The 13,754-nt window shown below is 42.7% G+C and overlaps 1 protein-coding gene across 1 annotated transcript in view; it reads left to right on the forward strand.

Annotated features, from left to right (window-relative positions):
• unc5cb (unc-5 netrin receptor Cb) overlaps nt 1-12,794 on the forward strand; it is a 104,821-nt gene extending 92,027 nt beyond the window's left edge. The window contains exons 9-17 of the mRNA XM_070924306.1: nt 207-398; nt 2,158-2,520; nt 5,200-5,287; nt 5,460-5,631; nt 9,075-9,308; nt 10,002-10,151; nt 10,239-10,403; nt 11,244-11,422; nt 12,635-12,794. Coding sequence (XP_070780407.1) covers nt 207-398; nt 2,158-2,520; nt 5,200-5,287; nt 5,460-5,631; nt 9,075-9,308; nt 10,002-10,151; nt 10,239-10,403; nt 11,244-11,422; nt 12,635-12,794 — 1,703 coding nt within the window. The remainder of the gene's footprint in view (nt 1-206; nt 399-2,157; nt 2,521-5,199; nt 5,288-5,459; nt 5,632-9,074; nt 9,309-10,001; nt 10,152-10,238; nt 10,404-11,243; nt 11,423-12,634) is intronic.
• The last annotated feature ends 960 nt before the right edge of the window (nt 12,795-13,754 follow it).

Consider the following 13,754-nt stretch of genomic DNA (forward strand, 5'->3'; position numbering starts at 1 on the left):
AATATCCGGCTCAATCTTAAACCAGGATATTAGTCTGCTGATAATGGCTTCATCACAACACCTGCATATTAAGAAAGAAAGCTTAACGCCGTTGATGTGAACTTATGAGATTTCAAAAGACTATTTTTCTCTCTGTCTTTTGTCTCTCTTCCCCAACACCCCCTCTCCTCCTCTTCTTCCTCCTCCTCCTCCTCCTCCTCCTCCAGTGGCCCCCAGTACAGATGATGTAGCTCTGTATGTGGGTATTGTCATAGCGGTGATCATGTGCCTGGTTATCTCTGTCGTCGTGGCGCTCTTCATCTACAGGAAGAACCACCGCGACTTCGACTCCGACATCATCGATTCCTCCGCCCTCAATGGAGGCTTCCAGCCAGTCAGCATTAAGACCGCCCGTAAAGGTGGGGCACAGGAGAGATATATGTGTTTGTTTTTGTGTGTGTGAGTGTGTGTCTGAGTGCACATGTTTTATGTCTTGTTTTTTAAATGCGTACATGATTTTTGTCTTTTACATCACCTGGTAACTATCTTCGTCATCTTACTTAAAGAAACACAATCATGTTTTCAAAAAGCCCTTATGTTCATTTAACAAAGCCAAGTTTGAAAAACATGTTAATGTGCTACACTTTGCCTACATAAAAATATTCTTAAATTAGCAAAATAAGTAAACATCTGACTGGAGCATAAGTAAACAAGACAACAAATCGATCCTAGCTTTCGGTATTTGACAGTTGTCTATACTCTGTACAACAGACAGGTTTCAGCTGGTGCCAAAAAAAAGTATTGAGCTTCAATACGCTGCCCTAGAGAGCACATCTGTGTTGTCAGGCATTGGGAATGGCTTACATTAGCAACCCATAGCATTAACCTGGTGAGATATGTTTGACTCAGCTGCTCTGGCAACACATGTTAGTGTTAGTGACGATGTGAATGTAAATGTGCCCTTTTGACTGTAGACAAGCAGTGAGCTTGTGAGAGAAATTCAGACAGCAGACAGCATGTTTGTGCAGGCGAGGTGATGAAACTATTAAAATGCTTGTCGCTGTGATGGGAGGCCAAACTATGCCCCTTCATTAAGGCATAATAAGGCCAGTCTGTATGTCGCATATTAAACTATAATTAGACTTGGGCTGGTGACGCAGGACTTAAAAGTAAGGCCGCAGGGGTGGGGACAGTTGGCAGTGAGCTTGACAAGAGGACAGCAGGGACGCAGACAGATCAGAGGAATTGTGTTGTAAATAGTCAGTTGGAGGTTTTGGGAACAGGAAAAAGAAAAAATGGGAAAAAAAGAGGAGGACAGAAACAGACAACAGAGACAGGAAAGTAAGATTTGAAATACTGAACAATGCAGAAGGATAGATGCCCTAAATTTGCTCTTTCTGTCGTCGTCCCACATAAATCTGCTAATCCTGCTCCAAACCAATAAAAAGATGACAGAAGACAGGATCAGTGATCAATAAGCAAATCAAAACCAGTCTGACTGACAATGCCATCAGTTCATCCACTTGAGGCCTGTTGCATTATGACTAGTGTGTAGCTCAACAGGTTGGCTTCCTTTAAAAAAATCCTATAACTTAAGTTTTGCTTTGGACTCCTGTTTTTCAGGCTCCAGTCAGGACATGCAAAAGACTACAACTACTAATACTACTACAACCACTGTACTCCGGCCATCTATCTTGTCTGTTTTTTACAACTTTTGTGACTTTCGTTGATAGCTGTCTCATTTATAAACTTTGTAATGTTGGAAAACAGTGAGGGGGTGAAGGCAGTGGAGGAGCTGGATGACAGAGAGCTCCCACTGCCATTGCTCCACCCACTCAGCCCAGCTATTGAACATTCATCCTCGTACCTACCGGGTAAACCGAGTGTTAGTGATGCCATCTGTTACTCATGAATCACAGCTGCGCCTTGAACTTCTCTTGACTGAGTAATGTTTCTTGGTGGTGAAGTGGACTTCCCTAATGAGTGAAAAAACAAACGAGTAAAGCCAGGCGGCAGTCTTGCTGATTGCTGCCAACACTTAATTTCCTCGTGGTTATTTTGGTTCTTCAAGTTACCAGCTCTCCACATTCACAGTTGGAAAGAGTATATGATGACCACAATTCTTCTTTTAAAGACATTTACTCTGCTTCACTGATGTCACTTTCTTTTCTTTTCCAGCTGATCTCTTAACAGCGCCCCCTGACCTGACATCAGCGGCCGCCATGTACCGCGGCCCTGTCTATGCCCTCCATGATGTGGCTGACAAAATCCCCATGACCAATTCCCCTCTGCTGGACCCTCTTCCCAACCTGAAGATTAAGGTGTACAACTCCTCAGGCTTAGTGACTCCACAGGATGACCTGGGTGGGGAACTTTCCTCCAAACTGTCACCTAAGCTACCGCACTGCCTTCTAGACAACAGTGACAGCACGATGGGCCGTCGCACACAGACCCAGACGTTGCTCCGCACCAGGGATCCATCCTGCACCGCACTGGGCTCCTTCAGCTCCCAGGGGGGACATCTCATTGTGCCCAACTCAGGTATTATACCAAAATAATGAGAGGAACTGTTTTCACATTTGTGTAAATATCAGTGCATATTGATATTTTCAACGAGGCAAAATCTGTTGCATATTTAAAAATATGCAGCGATAAACAGCGTAACAAAGGAATAAATGAGTTCTGATTGATGAGAGAGAGATCTGCTGCTTCCAGCAAATCCTGTCATAGTTCATCTTAAAACATATTAGCTGTCTTTTGTCTGTTTTGATTAGAGCTGCGTGTTTTCATTTACTCAGTGCCTCTCCTTTCAGATGCTTTATAAGCTCTCAGTTTGTGTATCTGCATGTGAGAATATGTGATTGTTTGTGTGTGTGTGTGTGCACTTGTGTGCATACTGAAAAGATAAACTCTCCACTGTATAGCCAGATGTGGACTGTACTAACGGGCCACTCTTCATTCATTCACAATAGGCTGATGATGATGGTGTTCTCAGCCCAAAATGTTAAAAGATCCCATGAAATGAGCACTTGAAACTCCAGACTATTTCTTCGCCAGGCGCAGTAGCTTCCTGGTGTCTCTGCTGGTTGCCTGGCAACCTGACAGTGACTCTAGGAAGTCACTGCAGCTGGCCAAGAAATCATCCGGTGCATACAGTTACCCCCCACAAAACTGCAACCTGTAATTTTTACACTTTTTGTTTTTTTTGGTTTTTATACAGATTAAACAAACAAGTAACATGTTAATTACTGAGCTTTAGATTGGCTGGCTCGTAGATTTTGTTACCTTCAGACAGAGCCAGGCAGTTTCCTCATTTTCAGTCTTTATGTTAAGCTAAGATAGCTGGCTGCTGACTGTAACTTCATATTTAGCGATTTAGCAGATCTGAGAGTGCCATCGATCACCTCATCAACTCTCTGTTAGAAAGCAAATAATTTCCCAAAATGTCTAACTATCGCTTCAAGATTGACGTCTCACTGGTCTGTTTCAACAAGAAATACATCTCATTAAAGGAAGTACTGATACCATTTCATTTCAAATCCACCTTAACACAGAACATGCATACAGTAATTTAGGTGTGCCTTATGGCGTGGCTTATGGCTAATCTGTGATGCAGAATGATTTGATTTGATTTTGAATTTGAATGTCACCTATTGACTTGCTCCATCAGTCAGTAAATAATGATTTACAATAGTAATTACAGCATCACATTTATCAATACACATGGTGAAATGTGCCAAAAGTAATAATAAAGAGTATAAATCTTTAAAAATGCTCAACAAACTAACCATTACAATGGAGTGAAATGTTGTGTAAATTGTGTTCTGGGTGTGTGAGATCAGAGCTGCCTGTATTATACCTTACCACCTTTACCAGGATAACCTTTACACACACAGATGTGGCTTTGAAATAATATGCCAAACCATATGTAACCTGTCAGTGCATTGACTGCACACAGTATGACATGGGCTGATGGATACCTTAGGTGTGTGCACTTGAAGTCCTGACGTGGAGGTGTACTGTTTCAGGCAACTTACATTAGCCATGCTGTCCTCACTTCAAACACATGTGGGCTGTTTGTAACATGCCACAGATGCATGTTGACAGGCATAGACAAACTTGCGGAGACATTAAAGGATACACCGACTTCTCAAGTTTCTTGACTTTTTCTTTTTTCGTTTTGATTCCTGTAAAAATGTTCTCAGCTGCTGGTTGTGCCCAGCCACCTCATCATGTTACATAGGCAGAGGGAGAGGAAGGAGCACATTTGATATTTGATCTGTTCGTGTGTCTGGGTAATGAAATATTTTGTGGCACTGTCAGTGTGGCTGTTTGGTATTTTGCATCTTAAAATGCATTTCCCCATCTCTTTGAAGCTTTGCTGTTAGGGAGAGTGGCAGTGTGCGAGACGTCCCTGTGGCAGAGTTGTGATTGCCTTGCTAGCTAGCAAGAGAAGCCGTCTGTCACCTTTTGAAAAGTTCAGTACAAGGACATGGGAAATCAATGAGCTATCTGAGAAACCCCCTCCAGAGAGAGGAAAAGTGTGTGTGTGTGTGTGTGTGTGTGTGTGTGTGTGTGTGTGTGTGTGTGTGTGTGTGTTTGCTTGCGTGCGTGTGTGCATGAGGGAATGTGGGAGGGGGGTAGTGTCCTAAAAAACACATCGGACAGGACATCATATCAAATCAATCTGAGATGGAAAAATGTAAATCATGCTGGCTGCAGCAATATGAGAATGTTATGAAGAGTAGAGAGATCATTGATTTTAGAAATGAAATGTCACATCATTTCCTGATGCCATACGAGAAGGCAGTAAAGGGCCATAGTTTTTATATGTGGGACTGAGAGGAACTGCGATTATTACTATACTTCTCCAAGAAAAATAATTACCACTTTTCACAGGGGCTTTAGTTGCTCTTTACTGGTGCAGTAATGGCAGTAATGCATTAAAATGTCCATTAAAGGAAAATGGTTAATATTTTACTTTTATATGTAAAAGGTAGAGCGCTAAGCATACTGTAAATCCTGTGGGTGAGTTTGTAGCTGAGATGTGATTCACTATGTAAATATACATATGTAATACAAATATTTTAGTTTATGCTGGTCTGATGTCACACAAACACAATCATGACAGGCATTGACAGCACAAATAGTTGTGAAGACTCTGTCGGTCTACCTCACAACTCACAACTCATATGTGTCCCTGTTTTTTGTGCTCCCCAGGGGTGAGTCTGCTTATTCCAGCAGGGGCCATTCCTCAGGGCAGAGTGTATGAGATGTATGTGACGGTTCAGAGGAAGGACAACATGAGGTACGCAGTGCTGCCTGCCACATCAATGCCCCAGAGCTGTGTTTACCCCTGTCAGCTCCGCCATGTCACCCATGCACCGAGACTGCTGTCACATCGCCACTAAACAGCATGTGTGTGTGTGTGCGTGTGTGTGTGTGTGTTTGTATGTGTGTTATTCTCTGTGCACCTCCAGGCCCTCGGTGGAAGATGGCCAAACAGTGCTGGGCCCAGTGGTGAGCTGTGGGCCCCCCGGGGCCTTGTTGACACGGCCCGTCATCATCACCATGCACCACTGTGCCGTGTGTGACGGCCAACAGGATTGGCTGATCCAGCTCAAGAGCCATTCGCAGCAGAACCAGTGGGAGGTGAGATGTGGGATGCATGAACTGTGCAACAGTACTCTCTAATGTCTGGCATCATGGTCAAGTTTGAAAATGTGCTTTTGGCAGCCATGTGAAGTATTAAAATGATACGTTTGCCACCTAAAATAAGATTCACAGATGTGATCTACCCATTAAATTACCCACATTGCATTTGGTGTGTTGAAATTTCTACTCAGCAAAGAGCAAAGAGGAGAGGTATTGTGAAAAACAAAATTATGAAATGGCATGGGATGATAGATAGCATGGAGGAGGTGAAGGGGATCAACTTCCCCTGCTTTGTTTGTGCAGCTCAGCACTCAGTGCGAATCCCTGTTGCAACCAGGTGCTGAAATACTAAACCTCTGATAGCAGAGAGCGGGCAGGGACTGTTTTCTCCCCAGACTGTTTGTGCTTGTACCTTTACGAATGCCTATTTCTGTTTGTGTCTGTCGTTTTGTGTGTGTGTGTATGTGTGTGTGTGCTGTGTTTGTGTTTTTGGAAACCCTGTGCCTCCAAGCTCCATCATTAACAGTGCTGATGATGATGTGTTGGATTGCTGAGGGGAACTCTGTCACATACACAATCTCTCTCTCACCGTGTCTCACACACACACACACACACACACACACACACACACACAGAAAGTCCAATCAGTCCGGGTCATTTGTAGAGAAACTATGCTCCTCTGTATTAAACTTGTTAGAAATGGTCCAGTTGTCATCAGTTGTACACCTCAGATAATAATACGGCGGACCTTGTTGTAGGGAGTTATAAAAGTATTTTTCTTACCTGTCATGTCTGGATAAGTTTTCCTTCCATGTGGTTTTTAATGAACTCTCACAGGCAGGAGTGTGCTGAGGCCTTTTTAAAGTATATCAAAATATAAAACCGAACCATAAGCGTTTGTGCAGCAGCAGGGCCTAGCACAGCAAGCAAAAAGAAAAGCTGTAGAAAGGTACAGAGCATGGAAATGTTTCTTTCTCTTAAGAATTTGGATTTTAGTCTATATTTGGGGAAATGCCGAGGCACTAGTTGGAGTCTGTGCAGGCATACTGTACAGGCCAGTCACATATTGAAAATCCAACTACTTAGCAACAGCCTCTATCCAATATGCAGCCCTCTGTCAGCACGTTATTGAGTAGTGGCTTGAATAACATAGTTTTCAGGAAGACTGTGCACAATCTCCACTGCTGATGTGATGATATGACTTATGGAGCTGAAAAAAAATTGGCAGACTGGCCCCACATGCCTTTGTGACATTGATGAATTACTTGGGGGGAGCCAATATAGCTCAGTGTAAACTGAGTAATTTTAAGGAAGAAATAACTATTGATCAAAGGCGAAATCTTCAGTCTGACATTGGGGTAGGGTGGGAGGCAAGGGGATATATGCATTATATTATATTATATATATATATTCTTTTGGAGGATCTGATGACGTGTCTGGTCATAACAGGATCCCCCGTGGCGATTCCACACTTGCTATTGATTACATCTCTGACCTGTCTGAAATGCAGATGGTAATATCCAAGGTGATGGCAGCTTCCTTTATATGAACTTCTCTTCCCACTGAGGCCAGCCTCCGTGCTGCATGTGGGAAATATTGCTTTATATGACATGCTCTGTCAAAACGTGTATTCATCACCGCAGTAGAAACAGGAGAGATGAGCTCCTCCTGACGAAGTAATCCACGGATATTTATATATATATAGTCATCACCACCCAGTGAGAATAATCAGTTCTATTGGCATCCACGACGCTGAACCCCTCCCCCATCGGAGCGTGCACACACACATACACAGTGTCATTGTGGAAACGTGTTGTGATGATGATGAAGACAGCAGGTCATATAATGAGGAACATGTGGGGCTTTCTGCTTCAGTGACTCTCCTACAAAGATTTATCCTCCCTCGCCTCTAAAAAAGAAATCTCCGCTGATGATGTCAAAAATGTGTGAATATATTATGCTGTGTGTGGCTGTGTGTGTGTTTGTATGTTTGATTGTTTGTGCCTGCACACATATGTATGAAGCAAAAGCCTACTTTTCCACTGTGTGTTCTAATTATCCCCCCAATAAGGAAGCCCCAGTGCCATCCCCCCAGGAGCAGTTAAAGAGTCTAATGATCAGCCATAATACTGCTGTTAAACGGCCTAGCTCACAATAAAATACTGTAATTCCTCTTCTGTCTCTCATAATAGGCTGAATTAATGCCAATGTGCTGCTCACAGGAGTGTTTGGATTAGCGAGAGAAAGACAGAGAGAGAGAGAGAGAGAGAGAGACGCCAAGATCAAGAGAGATCAAGAGAGAGGGTGAAAGATTGAGAGAGAGGGCCACATGAGCGTCCTCAGACCAGACAGTCTTAATGAAAGAGAAATATGTCCAGGCATTAGTGCTGTTACAGGGGTGAACTACAAATGGTCTGGATACTCAATCTTCCATTACCTCACATGCATAATGGCAGGGCGTCAGACATTAGTAATACACACTTGCGTAAAATATAATATCTAAAAGGACACAGCTTACGTGAAAAGGCCATGACCCTTGATTGTACTTTCCCCATTAAAATGACATTTAAATTCAGTTCAGTTACAATTAACCAGAATCGAAATGTTCTGTGTAAAAAATGATAAATAAATTGAGCAGAAAACTAGAAAAGCCAGTTCTTCACGTCTCTGCTTCCAACAAAAATGTTTGTCATGCAAGTGAAAGTTTCAAGTGAGAATGTTGTGGATGTTAATAATGATTTTATCCACATTCTTATTGAACACCATGCCACAGGCCAGCTCCCCTGAGCAATTTAGTAATTTCAAATGTGACAAATGAAGTTTAAGTACACTGTTTTTACAAACACGCAAATGCACTATAGATCAATTTCTCGCAAGAACAGAAACTGAATAAACTTTTTTTAGTTTCAAAAGATGTAAGTTAGTAAACTGGAACAGTTTTTTCTGCTTCTAATGTAATGGCTACACATATTTGGTACACTGTATTATGTACAAAAGTGTAGGCCATCGTTCAAATGACTCAGTGAAAATGAAAATGAAATGAAAACTCAGCTTGCTGTTCCGGCTATAGAAAATGTATTTTGTAGTGCTTTAGGTTGAATAGTCCCACTTCCAGATATGAAAAACATTAAATTAGATGTAGAAGAATATGAGTTTGATGAATGTGTCTTGCAGACACTGAAACAACTGTGAACTCAAACTATTAATAGCTATACTTTGGCAAATGAAAACATGTAAGCAAACTTAGGTGGGACAGAGCCAGAATGACATGCCATTAATCATGTTGTATTTTGTTCTCTCTTCTAATGGTATTTTTCCAACTGCAAACACTACCACAGGTAACACAATTATGAAACGGTTGACTATTTCTGTTTAGTTTTTTTTAGCCTATTACCTCCCACACTTGTGTCACTTTTTCTTTCCTCCTGTCCACACCGTAGGATGTGGTGGTGGTAGGAGAGGAAAATTTCACCACGCCGTGCTACATCCAAATGGATGACGAGGCCTGCCACATCCTGACAGAGACGCTGGGTACCTACTGTCTCGTGGGCCAACCTCTCAGCGCTGCAACCACCAAGCGCCTCAAACTAGCCATTTTCGGCCCCGTCACCTGCCCTGCCATGGAGTATCACATCAGAGTCTACTGCCTGGATGACACGCAGGACGCGCTCAAGGTAAATACACCACAGGTTGCATGTGTGCATCCATTCTTTTTGTCTCTCTGTGTTTGCGAAAGGTCATGCAGCAGAAATGAAATGTGTTTGTAAGCATTAATGATGTTTTTCAGTGTGTCATTTTGAATGAATTGTTAATGCGTGTGTGTAGGCATAGCCAGCAGATGAGATGTGGGAGGCGGAATGAGAAATCTTTGTGTTGGTGTGTCACAATAAGGGGTGACTAGTGCTTGAGTTTGAATAGCGTTGCTGCTCCTGCAAAGATGTAGCTGCTGCCCCAACACGAAATAAGCTACATTTGTCCCTCCACGCTACTGTTGTCTCCCTCTGTTTAATACCTCCACCTACCTACGTGGAGGAAAGATAAGGAAGGATTATCATATTGAGCAGGGATATTAAACACGGTTATTAAGTTGGGGAATGGGTAATGAGAATATGATAGTGATCCTGCTGCAAGGACATTGAAGTTGGTTTCAGATGGCAGGTCCAGATTCAGGTTCATAAAGCCCTGAGAGAATGTGATGAAAATACTTCAAAAACACTTCATTTGTAAATTTACTTTAGAGCATTTGCAAGAAACTGCTCTAGCAAACAGGATACAACAGTTTACAACAGCGCAAAAGTAGACAAATTTGTTTTGACGTCCGCACACATGGTTTCATATGCTAAACAAGTGTGTGTTTGTGTTTTCAGGAAGTCCTACAGATGGAGAAGCAAATGGGTGGAAAGTTGTTGGATGAACCAAAGACTCTCAGCTTTAAAGACAGCACCCACAACCTGAGACTTTCCATCCACGATGTCCCCCACGCGTTGTGGAAGAGCAAACTACTAGCCAAGTACCAGGTAAACTTCGGAAAAAAAGGACTTTCAGCAGTTTCACATGATCTCGAACAGCTGAGTAAATCCTCTACCTTCTTCCCCCCTCTGCAGGAGCTTTCCTTTCAGCAAGTGTGGAGCGGCTCACAGAGGAACCTCCACTGTTGCTTTACCCTGGAGCGGTTCTCTGCCAGCACCGTGGACCTGGCCTGTAAGATATGTGTGCGCCAAGTAGAGGGAGAAGGACAGATTTTTCAGCTGGACACCACACTGTCAGAGGTAGGCTCGATACTTTCCTAAATGTAGTCTGAAGTCTTCCACTTACTGTACTTCATAACACCCTATGATAATGATTCTCCTTGTCTAGATATGAGCAATGCATCACCAAAATCTTTCAAGATCAGTGCAACTTTTGAACCCTCTTGCCACCTGAATTTTGCATTCAGAGATAATGCATTTCCTCCACCACTTTGCACTCCTTATCGCACTGTTATGAGAGATACGTGAATGAATTTACCCTCTCTCCCAGGTCCTCTTCCTTCTTTTTGCAATGTTCACAAAGACTGACAGGGTGGAAGACAGGGAGCCTCGACCCCACGGCCCTCATACAGTCCTGCCTATGACAGGCCAAAGCAGAGCAGAGTGGAGCAGAGGGGGAATAATCACCCTCTAGTCGTGCTGTACTTGCTTCACAAAGGCCATCTGGCCAGGAGAATAGAGCTTGAGGGATGGAGGAGCACACAGGCTTTGTGCTCAGTAATGAGATGAATTACAGTACATGCAGTGCAGAGCTGTGTCCCTGCCTGGCCTTGGCTCATTTGTCTCTGGGCCTTGCTCTGGTTTCTGTAGCCAGACCTGCAGTATTTAATCCTCCAGATGCAATATATTTGAAAATCACTCAGCTCGCATCAATAAACGGATGGCAATAAAATTAATAATTTTCACTTTTGATACAACCCGGAAAGTGTGTGTGTGCTACAAATCCATTTGAGCTACATTATGTTTCGTTTTGAGATGATGTTAAATTATGTGCATGCACCCTGCACCCTGAAAAAATGCCACTGCTACAGTCTGTGTCTCTTCTTCAACCTCTCTCTCCCTCTCTCTCTTTCTCTGCAGGATTCCCAGAGTATTGACACGTCTCTGCTGGACCCCGCCAGTAACATCACCACACTGGTGGGGCCCAATGCCTTCCGCATCCCCGTCTCCATCCGACAGAAGTTGTGTGGCAGTCTGGATGCTCCACAGACCAGGGGAAATGACTGGAGGATGTTGGCCCACAAACTTAACCTTGACAGGTGGGTGGAGGAACAGAGGCTGCCTGACAGAGAAAAGGAGTGAAACAGTGACTCAGACTTAGGGCCTCAGTGGTCACAGTCTGGCCACAGGAACAGGCTGGCATCAGGCTTTGAAATGAGCAAAAATACACAATTTCTTTATTCTCTAAAAATAAGGATGTGCAATTTTAGCTTCCAAATCCTTTTTCACATGGGGAATAAAACTGTAGATTCTGATTGTTCTGTGGGAATGTGACTCATTTTGATAAGCATCTGTTGAACTGAGATTAATTGAGCCGGACTGAACTGAGACAGACAGAGAGAGACAAAGATAGAATGACGCTGCTCTTTTCAAAAAGCGTCACCCATGTGTCTTTGATAGTCGTGTGTGTGTGTGTGTGTGTGTTTGTGTGTGATGGAGGTACAGTGTGTGTCCATTTATAAGGTCCCGGCTCAGCAGGGCGGCCTTATCACAGGCAGCAGCTGCAGATTGACGAGACCACTGACAGAGTGTGGCGTGAAGGAAAGGAGAGTGCAGGGGAGAGACTTGAACCAGCCTCTCATTCAAGTGATGATACATACAGAACAGTAGTGTATCCATAGGGCTCATTAGTTTCCATTAAAAATATAATTTTCAGCACAAATGTTCTGTTTATTTTACTTACTTAAAGGGTCGTAATCAGACCATTTGAATATTCTCCCCACTTTTATCTTAACTATATATAAATTAGAGTTTTTTTCTGTGCTGTGCTTGTCAAGAGAACTTGATTTACAAAAAAATAGCACCTTCTTGTAGCAGGAACCATGAAATCCGGATAAAAGTCAGTTTTAAACTGGTTGGCCCCTTCAAAAAATCTCGGTACATTTAATGGAAAACCAGTTTTAATAAAAAGAAAATAATCATTGATTCTCATATTGCAGACACATGTAGGTATATACATCAATGCTTATGCTTACACACACAGTTTCCTGTCATGTCTGCGTTATCTCCCTATTGAAGAGAAAGGTTATTGACCACGTGGAAAAAATGGAGAAAGACACTGAAATGTTTGCGTTAGAAGATACCTGTACAGATGGTGGAGCTAAAAAAATGTTGAAATCGTTTTTCAAACCATGTCAGCACACCAGCCAAGTCCTGTCTTCTAATTCAAGTGAAGTCATTCATCTCTGTTCACCATTTACATATCTTTTCCTAACCCATCCCTCTCTTTTTTGTCACAATCATTCATCCAGGTATCTTAACTACTTTGCCACCAAATCCAGTCCTACGGGAGTGATCCTGGACCTGTGGGAGGCCCAGCATTTTCCTGATGGCAACCTCAGTCGCCTGGCCCAGGTACTGGAGGAGATGGGACGCCATGACAGCCTTGTTCCTGCAATGACTGAACACTGACATCCACCCACCAGGGAATGTGACACTCCAGGAAGGAAGAAGACGTGAAAATAAAATAAGGAGAGGGGGATGCCCAAAAGCAGGAGAGTCATTTGGCATCACAATGACAAAAGCACGTACACACTCTCAGATACTGTGTTTGTGTGTGTGTGTGTGTGTGTGTGTGTGTGTGTGCGCTCAGAAGTAAGAACGATAGAAACAGCTAGGTCTACTCAGCCATGACCCAGTTAAACATTGGCAACAAAGGGTGTAAAAACTTGGAGGGTAAACAAGAATCTCTGCCAGTCATTTCTCTCTGGCTGTTCCTCTCTCTCTCTGGTACAACGACTTGATATTTTTGGCTCTAGTTTCCTTGGAAACAGCTGTCCGGTTATTTGGATGGACTGTGCGGATATGTGGACGATGCCCTTGCCATAGACAACAGTCTGAGTAGTGAGACACTATCAGAGGTCAAAGGATCAAAAGGAGCAATGCTTGGATCACAGGAAGCATCTCTCACTCTCCGAAATCAGTTTCCATAGCAACTCCACGGATGAGTATGTGTTCTGTGATAACATAGTATTTAATAATATGCCTATTTATACATTTCTTCTTTTGTATTTGATGCTGCCTGTTATGGAGTACTTAGCAGTGTCCTCACATTTTTTGTTTCTCCTTTCATTATGTTTGACTGTATCATAGCACCTCCTGGTGGACACTCGCAGTACTGACTCATCCTGTCAGCCACATTTACATGTACAGATGGAAATCAATGATGTAATCATTTTACAGTTTTAGTGTTGCTGTCGTAACTACTATTAATACTTTTTATCCATGTTATGTATAATTATTGATTTTTCAATTATGTGTGCTTGTTTTTCATGATTTTTTTTAAGTATAAAATATTTTTTGATAAGTTGCATTGGTTATGATTTTTCCTTACTTCCTTTTCTTTTCTTTTTTTTTTTGCATGTTTATTAT

The sequence above is a fragment of the Enoplosus armatus genome, chromosome 18 (genome assembly GCF_043641665.1).
Source record: "Enoplosus armatus isolate fEnoArm2 chromosome 18, fEnoArm2.hap1, whole genome shotgun sequence".
Classification (NCBI taxonomy): Eukaryota; Metazoa; Chordata; class Actinopteri; order Centrarchiformes; family Enoplosidae; genus Enoplosus; species Enoplosus armatus.